Source organism: Apis cerana, linkage group LG11 (assembly GCF_029169275.1).
Source record: "Apis cerana isolate GH-2021 linkage group LG11, AcerK_1.0, whole genome shotgun sequence".
Classification (NCBI taxonomy): Eukaryota; Metazoa; Arthropoda; class Insecta; order Hymenoptera; family Apidae; genus Apis; species Apis cerana.
In genome coordinates this window covers 11,241,525-11,264,699 of record NC_083862.1, presented here as the reverse complement: position 1 = coordinate 11,264,699, position 23,175 = coordinate 11,241,525, and the positions used below count along the sequence as shown (strand labels likewise).

The window sequence follows — 23,175 nt, the reverse complement described above, 5'->3', positions numbered from 1 at the left end:
TAATAATCGATAAAACGATTCTCCAAACTTGGCCGGACTTAGTAGCATCGATCAAGAATGTGCGAGATCTTGGGTGAGCAAGTGTCGATAAATCAACAGCAAAGAAGTAAATCGCGGATCAACGTCTCTCGAAGATCCTCGAAACCTCGAAGGCCGTCCTTTCGTCGCTATTCTAATTAATAGACGAACGAGACAGCTTCAAACACGACATCCAAGTGCGCCTGTCCTTCGCGTTTACATGTCCCAATTCCATAATGCCTCGGAGAAGGACCATCCAAGAATACTTCTGGGCTTCAAGGCGAATTAAATCGACCCGTTTCAGCGATTAATTTCTCACTTCTTCGGCTCATCGGTCGCGAAACACTTTGACACACCGGTCTGCGGGGAGGTTTTGGGGATGATGCTGGAACTAAACGATCATATGGATATAAATGATGACGGACAGATCAGATGGTGGAATCGGTGAAGGAGATTTTTACCTACTCGACTAATATTTTTATTATTGTAATAATACTTCACATATTTTTTCAAATTTTAGATTTCCTTTTTTTCGTATCAGATGAAAGTTATAAGAAATAATCGAGAAAGGAAGGAAAAAACTTGAGAAATAGTGGATCCAATGTGCATCTACGCAAACAGAATGCAAAATTTCGAAATTTGACAGTCGATCTTCAAATGTTAAATGTTATTCGATCCGGCTTCCATTGTTTCTCGCTCAACAGCGCAATATCCTTTAACGACAAAACCAATATCGAACCCTAGCCTTTCCTCCCTCGACGAGAGACCTTTGACCTTCCACCATCCAAATTCGTTCCATTCGAAATGTAAAGGGCCGAATCAACAAATCCCTTTCGAAACGAAGAGTATTCTAATCATATATATATATATGAATAACCATCATCTCCTTTCTCAAAAGAAGAAACAAAGATCATGCCGAATCTTTTATGCCTGCAAGTGCGAACGTGATACTAAATTACCGTACGATGATTGTTTACTAAACTGTTCGAAATCCTCTTCAAAGAAATACGCCAATTAATAATAATATACATTTGCGTAAATATACAGAAACCTATTTTCGCGACTGTGTCGAGGGTAAACACGAGAGATCGACACGGTTTCGACGTTGTTCCTAATGCGTACGGCTTCGTACCTGTGATAATATTATAAACAGAGGAACGTTTCCACGGGACTGTCATCAGTTCTGTCGCTTCTGTGTTCCGGGATAAAAGCAGATCGTAGACGCGGGGCTTCTTGTATTCTTTCTCGCGGAGTGATAAGAGAAGAACGCGCCTTTCTCCGCTTTTTCTCTGTTTTCCGTGAAAACGGAGAATTTCGAAGGAAGTTTTTTTTTTTTTGAGAAGGATTTGAATATCGGTTTCGATATTTTCGATGAAAAAGGGAAATTTTTGTTATTAATTTTTATATATTTAAATGGGACGATTTTCTTCGATTTTTTCCTTCTCTGTACGTAATCTTACGTTTCTAAGTCTAAAGAAAAGTAGTTAATGGTTAATTACTCGAGGAAAAAATATACTTAATTTATTTGTTTACGATCTAACGAAACGTAAGTTATTGATTTTCGAATAAGAGAGAAATAATTTTGAATTTTTCGAAAATTCAATTATCCAGCGTTAAATTCTCTAAATTTTCGACGTATTGAAAAATTTGTTACTTAATAACGTATTTCTAATGTATGTAAATGTATGCAAAATGTATATAATATCCGTTATGAATTATTTATTCCATTTTTTTCACACATTAATAAATATTTAAAAGTGTTTTTCGAGAGAGTCTAAGAAGAGATTGATCGTTATTCAAAAAAAAAAAAGAAAACTCAAGCCAGCGCGTTAATTTATTCAAAATTCTTTCCGACGCGATGAAATTAGTTCTCCAACGGAATCTCGAATTTGTACAGAATTTTTGCAAATTAACGAGCAATAATCAATCCCGTTCCATTGTATGATATTTCATCCTATTGACATTGGTCGAAATGAAATTCCAATTAACAGGTGAAACAAATAACGAGAAGTGGAAAAAAACCTCGTTATAAAGTTTCCTCTTCTATTTTCGTCGAGATAATGTACTGTATTTCAAACGGAGGATGAATTTCATGGATTTCTTCCGGAGCGAGGAAGAAGTTCGTGTAGCTTTACTATCGTTCAAAATCACTTTACATCCCTTTACATCCCTTCGAACAATTTTATAGAGGAAGCTTTAAGTCATTGTTCGTGTGTGCAAGCGTTCGTTGGAATTCATGTTTGGTCGTGTAGACATTTATGAGTTGGACCGTATATCTCACGAGTATCATATCGTTTGATTGGTCGGTCGATCTTTCGTTTCCATTGCCGCGAAGGCATGGATATCGGCTGTATAAAATACATATATCGAGGATTAACTTTAACCCCTTGCGGCGAGTTTTGGTAGAAAGATAAAAAAGAAAAAAAAAGGGCGCGTGAGAGTTCGATTTTATTTGCGCAGGCGTTTTTTTTTGTTGCGGTTTTGATTTGATTATTGTGGAAACTGTGGATATATTGCAAGGAAAGAATATCGATTGAAAAAAGAAAAAATTTTTTTTTTGAATTCAATCTTTTAGAATGAATTTGGGAAATTTGTATATTTTTGAAATATGTCTCGATCATCGTGAAGATGCAAATATTATTTGTAAAGAAATAATTCAATTTAATTTAATTTTTAATTTTTAATTCGAACTTATTTACTTAGACCCGTAAATTATTTCTCTAATTGTAGAAAAATAAACTCTACGTATGTTTTTTAAAAGAAATTATTCTGCCATCATGTCGCCCCGAAAAAAAAACGTGTTTTTCGTACGCGTACGTTTCCCGCTGTACAAGCACATTCTTCCATGTTTCCTAATTATTTCCGTGTTCATATGTTCTTCGGCACTTGCCTAAATTCGTGGATTTCACGAAGGCAATTTCGCACCATCCACTTTCCTTCCCTCGCCTTTTATTACCTACCGCATCTCCATTAAATTTTAATTTATTATCCGCGAGGGAGAAGGGCTGTATCCGTATTTTAAAGCTATCTAGGGTGAAGGGATTTCGCGTTCATTTGGAAGGATTGAAGACGTTTACTCGTCCATCCTCACCGCGCACCCTTTCAGTAGGAAAATCACTTTCTTCGAGGATGAAATGGAAATGCGTCGGAAGAGGTGCTTACGAACTTACCACGCATTTGCTGTTCCATCATGCAACTGCAACTGCAACTACAACGAGAGTTTTTTTTTTATGTATTTTTTTTTATTTTTTTGCTAAAAGCTTGTTTTATAAGCTGCTCTCTTTCTATATATATATGCGAAGGTATTCTAACATTGCTGTGAGTAAAATTTAATGATAAAAATACGCGTGTTAAATTTAAAATGGATCATTCCTTTCGATTTATCTTTCTTCTTTAATTTTTTAACACTAGAATTATTTTTCTAGAATTGTGTTAATTTTCATTTATATATATATATACTTTAGTGTTCTACACACTACTCGCAAAATTATATAGAAAGAATACCGAAAGTATAAATTTCATCCTCGTCGAAAAGATTCCTTCGTTCGTTCATATAAACTTTCATTAAAAATTAATTGAATTTCTCTGCAAAATATTTGTTCACGCTAAATACTAGGAATATTGGATTTTTCAGCATAAGTGCGACGATTGTTTAAGGTGGAAAGCTATAGGCGAAAAGTTGAAAGGTTCAGAGATTCGTGACATTTTGGTACGAAAGCCCGGAAACCGGTTTAATTATTAGATCTATCTAGATCGGTGCTATATAAAATCCATGCTCGGAATATGGAAACGTTTATTCATGCTTGCTCGAGGTTTTTGGCGACCGACGTGACGCTATCGGCCAAGATTCGAAACGGTCGTACGTTTTCAGCGTGCCCCGTTAAACACAGAAAATATATAGAAGCGAGATTTTCGAGATAGGCTGTCAACGTGATTAATAGCGCCAAGTGACAATTGATATCAATATTGGAGAGTATAAATAGAGAAAATCTTTAATTTATATTTTTTGTACAAAAGAATTTTTATATTTTTAGCAAAATATCCATTAGAATGGAATTAGAATGGTATTAGAATTGGAATGCTGTGTAAAGGACAAGAAAAATAATTTCAAGATTCTTAAATGGAATGAAGTTTGTTCAAAGTACGTAAAAATTATGTAGATTTTTTTGCGAAAATAATATTTTTCTTCGATGGAAGGGCCGAGAAACGTTTTGCGATAGATTAAACGATGGAATATACATCCGTGGAATTAAAATTGTGGTAAAAAATTTTATTAGCATCTGGAAAATTGAATAACACTTTCAAACAACTTTCATAATTGAGCAATTTTTACGAATCAATTAAATAATTATTTAGTTTACGTGCGTTCCATAAATTTTTCACTTTCATTTTCACTTTTTCGATTTTACGAGAATAGTAATATCCCCCTGTATCTGATATTAAAATTAATTCAAGGGCAGATTAAACGCGACTCGAGGGTGATATTACACCTAGTTAGCATCCAAGTATTTTCTCGAATGATGAAAAATATAATTCTCATTAATATTCCCTGCAAATGCGAGGTAAAGGGAATCGTTCAATTTCATTTTTCTTCAAATCTATCACGTTCGAATTTGCGCGCGGTCAGCAATCGACATCTGTACAAATTGCGGTTGCATCTCTGGTCGGCCATTGCGAAATAGCTCGCAGTTTTTTCAGAGACTGATGGACGAAAAAAAAAAGAAAAAAGAACCCAGACTATTCTGCTCCATCCATTATTCCTCATTTACGTTCTCCGAATTGAAGGGAAACCCGAATTTCATTTCCATGATTCGATCTCGGCTGCATGTTGATGAAATTTTACTCTTCTTTTCTCCTCGAAAACCCTCTTTTAATGCCCGTAGAATTTTCAATTTCGACCGTCGTTCCGGAAGAACAATAGGATATAATTTGGTTCCTTATTTATGCTACGTTTTAAAATTAAAAATTTTTGAAAATTTTAATAATATAGAGCTACGAAACAATATAGGATTCTATCGAGAATTTTAATGAATAAAATTTTGAACGAAAAATATACGATTCGAGAATAAAACTCTCGACGTTGATACTTAAAAATCTTTTATTTAATTTAATTTAATTCTAAATTTGAAATTTTAATTCCAAGGAATTAGACGCGACAACGATACTTTCAACCGGTGAGAATCTTTTGGAAGAGGGGATTAAAAAATTTTCAATTTCGCGTTGAATGAAAGAATAACTGGATATTCGGATATTAACATAAGACTTAAATAACACGAGGTTTTATTCACGGTTGTAATTCCGGTACAGTTACCAGAGTTTAAACCGTCGTATTTAACGAGAAATCGAGTAAGCCAGACTTGTGAGTTTTAACATGAGGGAACTGGAACGAGAACGAGTGACAGGCGGATAAATCTGCGCGAGCGAGTAAACGAGGGAGCGAAAATGACGAATTTCACGACGAGGCGAGTCTCGAAGAGTCAAGGACCGTTTCGTTTGAAGCCAACGACACGTTCAATCGGTTGTCGATACTCCAAGGGTATTTACGTGCCTCTGCACAGCGGCTTCGTTCATCCATGTTGAAAATCAATATTCACACGTGGCTTGGAAATTTGATAAACATTGATCCTTGGGTTTCCTCCGAATTTGGCAAAGATTTTCAATCCAAGATTTTTAATGGAGAAGAAAATGAATTATTTTGAAAACCTCAACAGACAACCTTAAATTTCTACACGAAATTGAAAACTATCGTGATCAGTAATCAAACCTATCATTCATCACGCAACAATTATCCAAAAATGGGACACCCATAGGAATTTAATAACGAGAGAAGATCCATCTCCTTCCCCTTTACTTTTCCCTGACAGAGGTACTCATCCATCACCGAGTCGCTTTCAAAGCAATTCCCTAATCGAAGATGGAGCAATTTAGAGGCGAAGCAAGAGATCCATCCTGAAACGATTCGCGCTGGTTGTTGCAGGAAATGGCCACGTGACGCGACAGAAAGGAAGCCGGGCGCAAGATGAACACGAACGGGAATGTCGGCTCGCAAGAGGGTGGGAACGGTACCGATTACGGCTCGAGCGAGGAGACGGCCGCCCTGCTGAGCAGGGCGCCACCCCCGCCGGTCGTTGTTGCCGCGGCGTCTCAGGGCAAGCCGGTGCTCACGCGACAGGATCGAGCAACCTTTTTGGTTGCCTCGCCACAATTGTCCGTCTCGGGGCTCGGCGGCTCCGAGGAGAGCGGCACCACCGAGGATCCGGCCACGAGATCGGTACCGGACATCGAGCTATATTGCAGGCTCGACGGCGAGGCGCAGCAACCACAGCCGCAGCCGCCGCAGCCGCAGCCGCAAGCGCAGCAAGTGCAGCAAACGATCATAGCTACCGTGGGTTACAGGAGCCGGCAGCCCTCCCACCAGCACAGGTGTCGCTGCGATCGCAGAGACTCGTTGGCCCCTTCTTCGGCGCTCCATCTGGCGAGGAGCGTGTCAAGGTAAGAGAAATATTTCTTTGTTTCTACTTTTGCTCTCTTTATCTTTATTTATGTGCATTTTTATTGCACGCGTGGAGCGTAGGATGACGGGTTAGGTTAATTTATAAAAATGATTTTAATTAATAAAGTTAGAAATTTTCGTTACATATGTACCGATTATGTTACAATCATTGGGTCAATTATAAAATATTATGATTGGGAGGAAATTGGATGATTTCACGTACTTGCTCATTAAAGTCCCGCGTTCATTGTGGTTGATCGAGTCAAAAGTTAAATCGCCAATTCAACTCGATTACGAAACACAGGGAATATTTGCTAACCATAACGGGGAAGTTTGAATTTATATGTAACTGGCGAAGTTCAGAAACTTCGCCTGCAAATTCAAGACGTTGAAGTTGAAGAAGAGTTGAAACTCGTAATTTCCAGGATATTACGACCCCCAACGCTTTCAAGTTAACGCCTCATCTAGATTACGAGCTACTGTTTATCGGATCTTTTAATATCCTCTCTCAAAGTCGTGAACAATGAATTAACGGGGAACGTAATTTGGGCGGATTATTATCCACCCAAGAAAATGATATATTTTCTCTGAAAATTTAGTTAGAGGTTCATCCCCTTTCTGGCTATCTCGGCCGCCATAATTCCGAAAAGGGCTTCGCTCGCGAAGGTCTCTGATACAATGTTAAACCCACGACCTCGTTTCAGAATTGGCCACGATCTACTAACCCCTATCACCATTGTAATACTTTCTTCTCTAACTGCAAATTCATGGTAAATTCTGTTTCTTTTCTTTTTTTATATCTGTTATGCAACATGCAATAGAGAGAAAAGAAGAATATTGTGTGTAACTATTATCCGAACTGATTATCTCTGATACTCGTAGAAATTTGTGCAATTTGTGTAATTAGTGTGATAGCTGGATTGTTTTTTCATGCGAAGTACAAATCTGATATCCTTCGAATATTTTCTATTTTCTTCTGTCATGTGCACGTCAGAGATTCAAAGCGAAATAAATTCTATCTATATTTAAGAAACGAGTTGTTGAATGAGCTTAAAAAATTTTAATTAAACAACATTTTCCTTGAATTTCTGCTATAATTTCAAGACCAGGATCGATCGAAAAATAGAAATAGTTATAAAATATGTTCGCACATTGATGAACGAATCCAGTAATTCAAAATACATTTTCAAATTAATTGAAAAGCAAACGGTGTATAACATCGTTGTTAAATGCGAAGAACGCACAAAGAACAGGAAAGATCGCAAACTGTATTAATTTTCTCGTTCGAGGAGCATCGAGGCAATCGTCATTTAATCAATAGATAATTTACGGTCGACGATAATTTTGTTTATTCGCTTGCAACAATTTGCATCAACGATTGAATCGTCCATGTAATCACCTATCTCTATTTCGAGCTGATTATATATCCTTCAACGGCTATTTCACGCCATTTCCAACCGGCTGAAACTCTATTTACGATATAGTATCCTTCCCGTTTGCGAGTATCATTTCTCGTCTTTACGAGAAACGTATCCTTTTGTCCTCGATGAAAATTCGGAAAAAATTCAGGAAAGATCCATCATCCCGTGGATTTTTCCTTCGACCGTTTGACATATCTTTTTGACGATTTCTCGACCGTGAATAGCGTGAAATTTGTCGGTATATCCTCACAATTCCTTACAAGAACTCGTCTTCTTATATGTCGTATCTCATAACTTTTAGATGAAATAATACGTGAAATATCTTCTTGAGAAATTTTGAGAAAAACTTGAGAAGAGTCTTTACGATAAGATTATTATTATTTTTTTTTTTTAGATCTTTCTGCATTTGTGAAAAGGCATCGAGAAAATTCTTCTCTTCTTCGTTTCTTTCTTTCGTGACAGGAAAAAATATACAGGTATTTATAAAAGAATAAAAAAAAATATTTGCGCGTTTTATCACGTTTTTCACGTTTCATTTTCATAGTAATGCTTCCCTCGCCAGTTAAAAAAAGCAAGCTGAAGTAATCTTGTTCTCCATCAAGATACTCGAGGAAGGCGCGATAATTGGCCACTTATTCTCTATATCAGGGCCGGCAATTTAGTTTGAAATCACGCTGGGTACACCACTCTATCCTTGGCAAAATGTTTCCTCGTTTCTTTTCTTCTGCTCCGCACAATCGTCAGTACGAAAACTGGTTCGCAATTTTTTCCGCCAAACTCTCGTGGACGAAAGCGATCTCGCGCGAGTTTCCGCTCTTGAAATCGTCGTCGGCCGAAATTCAATTGCTGAGAGAACACGGGATCTCGAGTCTTGGACACAACGACCTTTTTCCATTTTAAGGGAGGGGAGAGAGCGGCAGGAAATTGAAGTGTGCGTCCTCGAGGAAGGGATAAGAGATAAGATACTTCGGCGATGCTCTCTCGCCCTCTTCGTGTTATCCATCGATGTATCGAAAGGATAATCGTTTTTAAAATGAAAATCCTGAATATCTATTTCTGTTATCTACGCGTCGCTTTATATCTGGATCGCTATGGTCGCGGAACCAATTTTGCTTGGGAAATGGACTCGTTTTCGAGACGAAGATTGAAATATAATTTCCCTGCGAGGAAGTTACGTACGGCTTGTTTGCAAGTTTCACGATTCGACAGGAGATTATTCGGATATAAGAATGATTCGTATGAACCAAGCTATTGAATCTGTTGAAAGGTATATGGAAAAACACGTTTTTCCGTTTAATGGAATTGAGAGAAAGAAAGGAAGAAATTTGAATATTCGATCAGAATTTTATGATTAATCGATAATTTCGATATTTTCCATTTATAATTGTTCAAGACGAAGATATAAAATATAACATGGAATACTTTGTGAACTCTTGATTCAAAGCGTAGAAAAGTCAAGCTTAAGAACGCTATATTCAAAAGGAAACTCTTTAAAGCACTCTCGAAAACTCTGATATACAGATAGGGCATATTTTTCAATTTTCAACTGTTCGAATTGGAAAGAAACTTTGAACGTATGACAGGTGGCCGTGAATCGCTATAAATTAATCCTATTAAACGGAATCTCTGGTTGTTCAGAGACATTATTCCCAACGACGCACGAAGTTGTCGGGCGGGATGCCATGCTAAAGATTTATGGATAAGGCGTCTGCAAAGGGACTAGTCGAAACCCAGAGAGCATGGAATTTTCATTGGGACAGCATATGGCCTCGAATATAATATCCGAAAGAGGTTAGACGAGAGCTTTCGAGAGCACCACCCAGGTCCAGCAAAGGATAAAAGCTCTTCGTGCCTCTGAAATTCTTCGTAAAGTGCCACTCTTCCTTAGACCACGAGGAAATTGAAATAAATGGCTTGACACTTGCACGTTACACTTTTACACGAAAGATTTTCAAGCTCTAAGGAAATATATGGAATTATTAAAATTATCAGAAAAAAAAAAAGAAAAATGTGTAAAATATGTGGAATGGAAAAAAGTTGAAGCTTACATACAGTTAATTGATAAAAAATGGAATACATTGGAAGATTAAAATTATTGCACATTAGAGATGCTTGTATGTAGATAAAAATTGACCAAGACTCTCTACAAACGCTTGATCGAACAAGGATAATTTATTGTTTTTTTTTTTCTTTTGAATCTGAAATAACCTAATATAAATACAGCCAAATTATTTTGTCATTCTGTAATCGAACGCGTAATTCATCTCCTTTAACAAAATAAAATAAATATTCCAAGATAATATCAGAAAAGTTATCCAAGGAAGAAAATTCAGAGAGATTCGCCTCTAGAGAAATCAGATCTTCGGTCCGACAAACTCGGACCAAATGTTAAACCACCTACGTTTTCACGTGTATCAAATTCGCTCAAACTTTTTCATGCAAATATCCTGCGTATCCTAACAACGAATCTTCCAACGAATGTCCCCTGTACGATTAAAATTGGTGTAAAACTCGTTGGCAGACTGCGAATTCTGCCAATTGGAATTCTAATTTCGTTCGAACGATAAAGCGACTCGTGGCCAAAATTGGAATCGCGTTCATTTTCCGTTCGTGTTCGAGTAAAGTAGCGATTGGCAAACGTCATAATCGCGTTATTTCGTGTCTGTAGGATCTATCGAATGCTTTGACGTTTCGCCTAGCCAGGGTCAACTGTTAACGATACCTCGAGGCAATTCTCTCTCTTTGCATCGACAACGTTCGAATCAGAGACCGCGGCCCGGTCACGAAGACGATGGACAAAGAGCATTCCGTCGTCGCAGTACAACACTCTGCGCTCAAAATCAAATTAGCTATCTCGTCGCTCCTTTTTCTTCGTCCTTTTTTTTCTTTTTCCTCTTCACTCTTGTTACTATTACTCACTGTCGTGTACGGTTTCTTATTGGACATCAAGTTGAAATTAGAACGAGTTAACGTGTATTTAATTGGAGATTAAAAAGAAACGATCGTGGAATCGCGTTAATTGTCGCGGGCATGAAAACGAATAGATACATTTTTTTTTAAATTAAATTTCAGAATATCATGCCATTTAATTAATTTGGATGTTGTTGAGGATCGTTTGATGAAATTTTGTCGAAATTTATATATCGGATTTTTTCCAAATGACAAATTTGTTCGAATTATTAATATTTTCATTAAATTTTGATTTAATGAAAGAAAGGCACTCAAATCGCAAAAATTTATTCACAACGTTTCGTAATTTCAACGTTTTATTATTAAAGGCGTTTCGTTTAATTACTCCAATTAAATTCGAACTTGATACGACGTTTCGTATCTCATTCATCTCTGATCGATTCAACCTAGAACCAGAACTTCTGTCCCTACATTTTCTTATTTGCAAGTTAATATTTACCACGGAGAAAGCTTGGTAAAATAGTAAATAGTCCAATCACGAACGGACTTGCAAATTAGTTTATGAACAATGAAACATTCAAATCTTTATACACAGGTGGAATTAACTAAATAAACCTCTCGTCTGTTTACCACGAGGAATGGCAAAATTAGACGAGGAAATTAGAGTAAGGGAATTAGAGTCGCCGCCGAACCAACTCAAATGGCAGATTTGAATTCTTCTCGATGCAGATGTGGCGTTGTGATCGATCCCAATCATGCATCCTGCCGATTGTCAGCTGTACAATATGTCACTGGCATTGCTCAAATTAACACGCATGTATCTATATATATATATATATTGAATATATTACATATATAGACAATGCATTGGAAGTGATATAGTTCCATTGACATCTACGTATTTACCAGTCGCATAAGATAATTAACTCCCAATACCGAAACTGACAATATAGTCCCTTGTCCGCCCAATGAAATTTCATTAATGCAATAACGATTGACGTATATATGTATATATATATGATGAAATGTTTATAATAATATGTTCTTGTGGAATGGCAGCGTGGAGTAATATTATAATGGAATTCGTAATCAAAATGAAAGGATATTTTACTCTTGTAACGAGAACAGATTATGGTGATTAATAAATGGGACGTTGAATAATTCGACTTTTAGTAACGAGATATGATGATGATTATATTTCTGAGATAGAAAGCCTCGGATATGATCTGATAGGATTTAATTTCTGATAATTATTAAGAGAGAGAGAGAATTTTTTTTTTAAGGAATAACGCATTGGAAGGGTTGTAAAGTTTTTGAATGTTAACGAGAAAAAGTTTCTGATTAGTTCTAACATGTGAATTGAGAATTAAGGGATATTTTTGAACGAGAAGATTGTATCTATATTTTCTCTCATTTATTATCGTTTCTTTTTTCTATTAGCAAATAATACAGGATATTAGTTAGTGTCGATTTTCTTATTGATTGATTAACACGTTTCAGTAGGGTTCTATAATTGACGGGAACTATAATTGACGAGAGTAAACTTGAAAATCCAATCTCAAACTTACAAACTCGATATCCTATCTATTTCTCAATTAAATATCGTTAATTAACATGGGAAAATAAACTCGGAGACAAAATTCTAGGAAAACCAGTAGATCATTTTAATAGTTATATTATTTGTGGTTGCACTTTCAGAAATAATTTTTGTTTAATTTGCAAAAATATATAAGGACGAGTTGTGTCTAGATTTGAGGGTAACACACTCTAAGATATTTTAAGTTTACGACTTCTGGTAAACGACGGAAGGAGAGGAAAACCCAAAAATATATAACCCGTGTCGAAATGTCTTAACCTTCCGCGAAATCTCTAACTCGAGGTCATCCTATTATTATCCTAAGTTTGCTCTTATCTTAAACGTTTCATTTCTTTTTTACACCTTTTCCAGAAATCCCCACGACCTAGGCCAAAGTAATCTTTCTATAAAAGAGGAAAAAATATACGAAAATTCTAATAGAATTTCAAAATCTTGTCTAATTCTCAGATTATCTAGTCTCAATCGAACGTAACAGAATTGCAATACTATAACCTTCAGAGAAGTATAAAAAGAAAAATAATAATAGTACTTCAATCGCCACTGCTTCAAAGAATAGCACAATTAAAGAGCATAAGAAATAAAATATAAAAATTTCCCACACGAAAAACACGATCTATTTCAAAGGATCTATATTTACTGATAAAATTGCTGCATGATATTGTCACCAATTTCATTTCAACCGGATCGATCGAGGATTAATCGAGCGCAAATCAATAACACCTGCGTCGCCTGTGTGTTCCAGGGAGAGCGTGAAGAGCGGCCACCACTGTTGCCCTTGCCAGGCGCCTCCGCCTCCGGTTCTGGTCACAACGTCCCCCAGCGCGCGCATAATACGGCAGAGCTCGCAACCGGAAGCGTCAGCGTGCTGTTGTTCCGGATGTTGTTGCCCGTTGCACACGGCCACGGCGCCGAGTGCTGCCTCCCTGCGGCAGCTGCGCGAGCCAGGCGACGGAATTGCCGGCATCGCGGCCGACTCGTTGCGGATCAATGGAGGGATTCGACAATTCCGGCAGGTAAGCCGAACGGCCTCCCCTCCGGTCTGTTAGAATTAGAACCTGTACCGATCGAACGAAAAAAAAAGGAAAAAGGTTTTCGTTCAAGTGTGGCACATCATCATTTTGCACGTGCACCGTGTCACCGCGTCCCATGGTCAGTCAGTTACATTATAGATCCATCCACTTGGATTGCACACCCTCCTCCCCTCGCGTTCATCCCTCTGTGTTTATCATGCTTTCTCACGGGGCGAGAAGGGAATCCGGATGCCTAATTCCACTTTCGAGAAGTGTTGTTTTAAAGCGGGTATTATGGGGTTGGTGCGTGGGTCCGAGGAAGGGGTATTATGAATCTTATGGATGGGCTGGAAGGAAGGGATAACGAGAGTTTAAGACAGATTTATGGAGGGCGGGAGGTGCAGGGTCAGTCTTGCTCCAGCGGACGGTAGATTGGCTAAGGTGATTTATTTTTGGTAATGGTAGATTAATCGAACTTACGATGGACCGTTTTAAGGAAAAAGGGAACGATGATATTTGGTGTTTTCAAAAGTAGGTTTGATAAGGTTTAAGAACTAAGGTCGTTCTCCGTTTTCTATACGTTTTATATATTAAAGAAAGAAGCATAAATATGTGTAACGTATATAACATTTTTTATTGTTAATTGATAAATATTAGAAATATTATAAAAAAATTCTCTTCTATCAAAATCTTTTTCAAAAGATTCTTTAAAATTGAAATATTTTTTAAACGAAATCCGCAATTTTCATTAATTTCGTTTCAAAACGTGATATTTGAAGGAATGCAAACTAAAATTTCTAAAAATAGGCATCCAGGTTTCCTTTCGCACGATCGTTCGTGATATTTCGTGCCATCCGCGCGATTGATACCAGAGAAAAAGACAAAATGGAGAGACGTTCTGTTGTTAGGTGTCGCTGTGTCGTTGTTCATGCTGCTTGTATCGTTGATGATCCGTCCGATTGGTGTGTACCAAATTGTCAAAAGCACGTTGTCGTGTTTGTATCTGCGTCCACTCACTTTGATTTCCTCTTGTACTCATCGTGTTTTCGATTCTTCCTGTTGCATCTTCTTCCGAAGAAATCCGACTTTTTTCACTCGAGCTGTATTTTCCTTGTCTTTCCTTTCTTTACTCTTGCGTTTGAATCCCTTTTTCTAGACTTGTCGACGAAACTAAAGAATTACTCGTTGAGCTAGGATTCAATTTCAAAGATGAAATAATTTATTATTAGTTGAAGAGAAAATTTTCTTAATTTGAAATTGAAACAGGGATGATATTATTCATTACAACATTTTCTTTAATTCCATCATAATTTTTGGATCTCTTTTTCCTTTATCCCAAGAAACAAGAAGAATATTTCGATTATTTCGACAAAGGATTTTAAACGAAGATCACAATGATGAATTATCATAGAATCGAAAAGAAGTCATTTAAAAAAAGCGGAACAACAAGAAAGAATACTTTTCTTTACCCAATACGTTATAAGCACAATCGTTCGAAAGAGCTACATCGTATTCAAATTTTTTTCCCGGGAATAATCCTTTTTACCGGTCAATCGCGTGTGCTGCCATCTAACAGAGGGTTGAAGTATCGACTGGAAAACAACCCTAAGCAACAATGTCCGATACCGACGGACGTGGCGAGGAAAGTGAGAATCGATACTTGATAAGAAGTTTGTCGAGGGATGGCGAAACGTTCGGTAACGTTGCTGATCGTAGATGGCACTGCGTGCAGAGAATGATCCGTTTCCGAAAGTGTGGACACGTACCACTCGAAGGATTGGCAAAGAAGCTCGACGAGTTGGACAGAGAATTGGTCATCGATTGGTTGGGAACACGGTGGAACAACTCGTTCGATGGAATAACAGGCGGAATATCAATACACCGATACACGTTCGAAATAATTGATGAGATTTATAAACGAAACGAGGCATTATTTGTCATGTTGATGGATTGATTCGAAATGTGGATTTTTCGTTTCATTTCAGATTGATTTACATAAACGAAGGAAAGTTATGAGGGAGATGGAATTTTTGAAGTATTTGAACGGAAAGCATGAAAAAGTGGGGGTGAAAAGTGTTTGATTTGAATTGATAACGATTTGAAGGAAGATTGTTTGGGAAAGTTTTAATGGGATGGAAGATTTTAGATATTGGTTCGTGTTATATAGATGTCTTCTATCTTCAACATTTTACATGATTATTAAAATTCGAAAAGATAATTATTTCAAGAAGAATAAAAATATACATAATTATACACGTTTGTTAAAAAATTTTAAAGCTTTACCCGTTCGTTACGAACGAATGAATTTAATTTCATTTATTCTTATCAGATCATGAAGTCAAAATCAATTATTAATTAACAAATTTACTTATTATCGATAAAATATATAATATTCTAAAAGCGTGTAAATTTAATATTACAACGGAATAATCGGAATATTTGAAACAATTAGAACATCTCCAATACTACAAACGAATAATTGTATCGACAATAATTATTAATAATAAAACGGACGAACGTGATCCAAAAACAATCGAGAACCTGCTTACCTGTGATGAAATTTTCATCCCTTCACATACACACATACATAAATACACACACACACATATATATATAATCGCAGAAAGACTCGTACTCCCAAAGAGGGAAGGTAATTTGTTTATTCCCAAGAGTCGTCCCTCGACGAAATGAATCTTCCGTCGTCATTAAACGAGATTCTTGCAAAGAAAAAAATAGCAAAAAGAAAAAAATAAAAAGAAAGAAGGAAAAGAGAGAGAAAGACTAGAGAGGAAGAGGAAGAAGCAAGCGAGATCTCGACATTGTTAGTTTAATTATCTCTGCTCGATGCGACGACGAAACGCCTCGTATCATACTTAGCACACTTAGGACAACCGGGAATGGAAGGAAGCGGAAAAGAAGGGCTTTGTATGCGATTCTGGCCGGAAGCCAACGGATTATAATCATGCTTCTGCATATCGCGCACCAAAGTTCCCGATATATAGTATATGCGAGAGATAATCGAGACTTTTTCTTTCTTTCTTTTTTTTTTTTTTCATTATTTTTTCCTCTTCTTGTTTCACTTTTCAGTTTCACGTTTCTTTTCACGATGTGTACAAGTATATTTTTTGATTGACACATCGAAAAAAAGAGGGAATTTGAAAAGAACAGCACGGGTTAATGAGTAACGCGAGGGTTGTGTTTGGTCTATTTTCGAGGGATGAATCGGGTGAGACTGTTTAGAAAAATGATCCGCAAGGATGAATTATTCATGACGTTTCTGTGGCGTATAATATTCCAAGATCGATGCCCTTTTTTATTCTTATCGCGATGATTTTTTTGCTCGGCTTTTTGCCGGTTCAACTTATGGCTGACCTGTTCCACTGCGCCCAGTTCGTTGTCTATATTTGCCTGATTTAATATACGGACGTACATCACAGTTCTTTGTCTTCTTAGCGTTGACGATAACTTAGAAACTTATCAAACTGCATATATATATATATATATTTTTTAATCTTTATTCATCTAAACAAGCGAAGAGTAATTAACCAATGATAAAAGAAAAATGACAGCTCGCTGTGTAAATTTTTAGAAATTGTAACGATGAAAATTTCGAAAAGAAGTTCGCCCCCCTATTTTTTATTTTCAAGCGAAGTGCATGAGAATGCCGATTAAAATGTCGACAATTTTCGTTCTTTTTGTGCCAGTTTCGTACGTTCTATATTTTTCTTGGGGGACTAGTTGTACGTCGATATAGAGTCGTCGAAGGGAAGAAAAATCCCAAGTTTCGTGCCGCGCCGCTATAATGACGTTGTAAATCTGAAACGGTACACGTGTTTCACGTCGGTGTAACTGCATCCTGGGAAATGAAGCGGATGGGATCCGGGATTTTAAAAGCAAGGACAGCGGTTTTTATGTTTTTATCGCGTGCAGACGATCTTAAGCACGCCCCGCTTTGGGGAGTTCTTTTTCATGTTCGTGCAAAATCTATCGGGATGCACTTAAAATGATTCCTGCATCCCCTCTACCGATGAATTTCGTCCATCTCGAACAGACAGAGGAAAGGGAAGAGAAAAAAAAAGAAGAAGGAAAGAAAGAAAAATTTGAGTATAAAATATTTCAGATCCAGCTCTTAATAAGTGTATTTTTTTTTAGTGTACATATATATTACATATATTTGTATATATATATTTTTTTTATTAAAGATATCATCGAGAGGAATTTCGAGAAAGTTTCATTGTATAAAAATTTCCACTTTGATTTTCTTTCTGTAACAACACTAACTTTGTACACAACTTTGAAATACATTTAGTCGGTTGTACCAAAGTTTTCCAAGGAAAAGTTCTGTAAAAACACGCTTGCATCCATTATTTTACCGATTGCGATTACATTTCGCTGTTTTCCTCGTGTTTAATATTTTAATCCAATATTTTTCTCGTTTTCTTTTTTTTTTTTTCCTTTTCTTATGAATGTATTCTGGTCAACACTGTACACACACAATTAATTTAAACGTAACATCAAAATATTCCGTTGCAAATTTATATTTATATTTACCACCTTTCGATATATGGACCTATATTTTACATTTTACATTTACACAACAATTATAACACAATGTATAATATTTAACTCACGTATAATTATCGAACTGTAAGTAGCATAAAATCGTTTTTTTTTTGAGAAACTCTATCCATCCAGTGATTATAATTAATTTTAATAATTCAATTTTTTATTATACAGTATCGATATCTACAAGAAATATCATTGAACAAAATCTTTACTCAACGTACATGTCTCATCGTACAATACTCATCGAATCACTGAAATTTCAAACTTCCAAACTCAAAGAGATCGAAACAACAATTCTCCGATTATATTCGATCGATAAGCAACGATGAATGAGTTCTCCTACAATTTTGCTCGTTGTAAATCTCTTGATCCTTGGATCGAGCAATCGAAGGATCATCGAGCGAGCTCTATCTAGAGCTGCTTAGCTCTATTTTCTGGGGATAATGATCGAGGATTGACGCGAGATTCGTACGTGCGGAACGTACAGATTCACGTCGCGAATTCTCGTGTCTTTCTTCTTAGAATACCGAACGATTCTGGCAAGTGGAATATCGAATATCGCCACCCCTTTCGAAATGAAATCATCTGTTAAATTTAATATTACAACGTTGAGAGGAATTTGGACTTTGAGGTATGCAATTTTTGTGGGAGAAGAATTTGAAGTGAACATATCAGAAGATCATTCGTTCAATGTCAGTGACACAGCATTGAAATTTAATAATACAATTAGAGAAACGGAGCAGAGAATTTTTTATTTTGAAAATTTGTCTCTTATTAATTTTCGGTGGAATGAAAATTCGAAATGGAATCGAATGTGGAGAATTACTTCTCATTTTACATACGACTTGGTATCCAATTTTTACGAAGAATATAGAGGAAACGGATTAAATCTAGCGCTTTATCTTTAAAAAGAAGAAGAAAAAAACTAACATTTTTAATTATAGGCTGAAAAATTCCTTTCATCTAGATTATTTTCGACGTGAGTGAAAAAAAATACCGATACTATAACGCCGATACAATTTGAATTCCAATATGTATTTTTCCAGGAAAGGAATGTGGAATTCGAAGATCTATAATACACTCGATTTTAGTTAATATAAAAAAAAAAAAGAAATCACTTACAATCTATTATTTAAACTATTCTAAAAATTTGGAAATTAAACAGACTTCCATAAAAATTTATCCTATCATCCTTTCGATCGAATTTTGATGCGGTACTAAAAAAAAAAAGAGAAAGAATTTACGAAGCAAAATTTATAGAACGTATTCTATAAAATGGTAGAAATCGCATTGTTCTTTCTGACGGCTAGTTTCTCCGGCGCACTTGATTTGAATGCATCGTCACGCAGACAGAAAAGAATTTTCGACACGTGGTAACAAGGAACTGTGTTGTGGAATCTCTGTTCCGCCCGTAATGGCTCATAAATGGTGGATCGTTTTGTCACGCGTTTCACGGGGGCCACGTAAAGACGAAATTGATCGAAATTGACAGGATGGATCGCGAAGAATCGAATTGAAGCGAGTTTGAGACCTCTGCCCGCCTCCTTTATCGCGAATTTACCCTTTGATCGATATTTCCTTGCTATCAGCATCGTGGAAATTCCTCTTTCCAGAAGGATATTGTACCCTTTCTAATTTTTTTCCTCGGCGTTTGTGCGCGAAATTTTTTAAAATTGTCGCCTCTTACTCCGCGTTTTCTCTTTCTTTTCTCTTTCGAAAGAAAAGTTTTCTTTTGAGGAAATGGCTTCGATTTTTACCAGAATTCAAATCCAACGAGAAATTGATCATAATAATTACAGTATTCAATTCTGTGAAGGTGTTATATTATAAAACTGATGGGTAAAAAACTGATATTTATAAATTTAACCATATCGATTTATTAATCACCCAATTAAATCTCCAGCGAAAAGAATTTTCACGATTCACACGAGTGATTTTGTACGACGAACCACTCCGCCCGATTAGCAATTCATCGATTTCAATTGAATCACCAATTCAAGCGAGATGATATCAAAATATAATACGACACGCTGCGACAACATTGTTAAATAATCCGCATCCGCCCTTGTAACATCTCGCTCACGTGGATGACCAAAGGGAATAATGAACGAGAATTGGCAATTTGCAGAGCCGAGTCTGTTCGAAGGTCGATATCAATTTCCCTTTCTTCCGTTGAAAGCCCCTCGTTAAAAGGGATTGGATAAAAACCATTGGTGAATTTACCGCCTACGTTCCTTTTTTCCCTCTTTTTTTTCACATTTTCCCTTCTCTCTCCCTCCCCCCTTTATGCGTAATTGGGGGAAGAGAATCGAGCAGAATCGTCATCATCAACGTTTAATCGCCGATAGATAGTGCTTCGATGAAGAGAACGATCACTTTCACTTTTCATTGTTGGGAATTGAATGAGCTTGGAATTTTTTTTTTTTTTAGATGTTTTTTTTTTGATCGTTTTCCCTTTGATAGAGATTTTATCGCCATTGAGTGGCATGCGACGCGATTTGTTTGTTTGTTTTTTATTTATTTATTTATTTATTTTTTTTTCGAAGCAAGCTTGAGGATTGAGTTGATCAGGGAATGTTGATCCTGTGGGAATGTGCTTCTTCTGGGAACATTCTTTGGATGTTTTAGTCGCTTTCGCAAGCATTTTTTGGAATGTATTTCTTCGATTCGATAAATTTTCACGAGATATCCGAAAGGAGATTTTGCAAGCTTCTTTTCGAGATATTTATTTAAAATATCACCGAGAGAAAATATACGCTTGTTTCAAAAATAACAATTTTTAACATTAACGATGACGATTAAAGTTTCAAGCGTATTTCCGTTTCGAAATGTACACAATTTCAATCAAATCCAAATCCAACTTCGAAACTTTTCAACCATCTATAAAAATCAGAAAACGTACGATTTTCTGCTCGTCGCTTAAATTACAAAAAAAAAAAAAAGGGCAAACAAAACTTTTTCATTCGAATAATTTATATATCGCGAAACAGTGTAATACTTTTAAAATTTAACGAAAGAGAAAGATAACGATTGGACAAACTCCTTGTCGAGCCCCTTCACGACCAGGTGACGAGTGTTCTGATAATAAATTTCACCGCGGAAATCATGGACAAACGTCGCGATGCCGGTATAACTTCCGATTCCTGGTCGGTGCATTACACTTTCGGAAGCAGACGAGGCAGTCAGTTTCAAATATTTAGGATCCGGCGCCGCCAGACGACCCGGTTCCAATATCCATCCGCGTCCCCAAACAATGGAATCGAAAACTTTCATCAACAAGACACATCCAACTTGTTGTTCCAGGAAATACTCGTATCTGTTGGAGGGTGTAAAACGCTCGAGTCCTCTGATTCAATGGATCGTCTTGCTCTAGAAACGTTCAAAGCTCGAGATCGCAATCTTTATTAACGCCAGATTTATTTCCACCTGAATATTATCCTTCGCGTGATAATTATGGTCGCTATCTTTTCGAAGAGCTCGGTGATACACACGTTCATATTTTTTGTGAGATATATATATATATATCGAGAAAATCTGATAAAAGTTTGAGAAAGAAATATTAAAACTAACTTAATTATGAAATAGGAATTATCGTTTGATGTGTAATAAAATCGTAGGGTTTTAAAATTTACAGAACAGAAATTAGATCCGAGAAAAGATTATTTGAAGTTGAGAAAAGGAAAATTGGAATGATTTGATGAAATTTATGGAATTTAGCACGAATATAATAACAGTTCTTCAGCTTGGAAAAAATATTTCTTTCTAGGAAAGGATCTCGAAGGGTCGTAGCTTCGTTAAGGGCACATTTTCTACTTCTACTGGTCGTAAACTGGTTGCCACGGATCGTTAACCCTCTACTACCCTCGTAGCCTCGATTATAAGCAAAAAAGTCAACTAATCGTATCTCGAATCCCCTTTGAAGGACCCTTGTAAGATAGTCCAAGCCACGAAAAAAACTCAAATTTCGAAGCTTCTCTATCTCGTAAGAGATGATCCTTATAGACGATCGAGTCGGATTTTATTCATCTTGACATGTTCGTTTGCCAAGTCACGACACTTGTTTCCATGAATGCCAGACAGCAAAATAGCTCGATCCTCTTATATAGGGAAATTTTTAAATCTTCCAATCTTATCGAAATTGGTAAATTCTTTCTTCCATCCAAAGAAATATCTTTTACTCTCGTTTCGTATAATTAATTAATTCCTACCCTAATTTTAATTGATTAATTTTCAATGTAATTTTTACAGATGTAGAAGAATAAGTAAAAGAAAGAAACAAATGTTAATCGCTCTTCATAAACATGCCTAATCAAATTTGAATAATATTAATCATTCAATTTCCTTCTCTTTTCAATTTCGATTCTCGTTATTCTTCCCCTCTTCTTCCTTCCAAACAGTCTACCAAAAAAAAGAAACTCTGATTGAAAAAAATTCGGACGCTCCAATCGTCCAAACTTTCCTTCCAAAGTCTGTTATCCCCCTCTGAAACGGAGAAAGAAACCCTTTCCCACCCCTTGGCTTGGTCGCATCGAGCCAACCACGGGCTTCGAACCTTTCACCCCCGATGAAGCCAACTCGATAACGTGGATCCAAAGTGACTCGACCGCATTTGAATAGATCCCTTCCTTTGGGTCGCTCCAAGCAGTGTTCCGCGACGGAGTCGCCCCCGTAACCAGCCACTCCCAAGTCTGCAGTTTTGCGGATTTCAGCGGAGTAGCCGCGCTATTATTGGACTGCCGGATTTTCGCGGAATCAGCGTAATCTCGAGCCCGAACACTCTCGAACCGAATATATTTTCCGTCTTAGCTCCACCCCGTGATCGCCTATCCCGTTAAACGGTGTAATTTATAGTGAGCCAAGATAATATAATCCCGCTCCTTTTCTCGCCTATACTTCTGTTCTGCGCTTCTTTCCGGCTGCGTGCAAGTTGGAAAGCGATTATTTTGGTCGAGCGGTTGGGAAATTTGTGCGTTATGGAGAATAATCGAAATGTCGTTGATTCTTCGGAAGGTGTCTCTTTTTTCTTTTATCTTGGAATGGAATATCGATAAAACGATAAAATTGCTCGGAGTGCAAAAGGTTGATTCAAGTTTGTACATACAACGAAACGATGTGGTGAATGATGTACGAGCGCGTCGAGTGACGTTCAATCGTTGCTTG

At 36.8% G+C, this 23,175-nt stretch overlaps 1 protein-coding gene across 2 annotated transcripts in view; it reads left to right on the top strand.

Annotated features, from left to right (window-relative positions):
- The window catches only part of LOC107995571 (small conductance calcium-activated potassium channel protein), a 237,281-nt gene that overhangs the window by 56,605 nt on the left and 157,501 nt on the right, over window positions 1–23,175 (top strand). For both annotated transcript variants that reach the window (XM_062081863.1, XM_062081862.1), the window contains exons 2-3: window positions 5,996–6,510; window positions 13,182–13,452. In XM_062081863.1, the coding sequence (XP_061937847.1) occupies window positions 6,038–6,510; window positions 13,182–13,452 (744 nt within the window). In that variant the 5' untranslated portion in view covers window positions 5,996–6,037. The remainder of the gene's footprint in view (window positions 1–5,995; window positions 6,511–13,181; window positions 13,453–23,175) is intronic.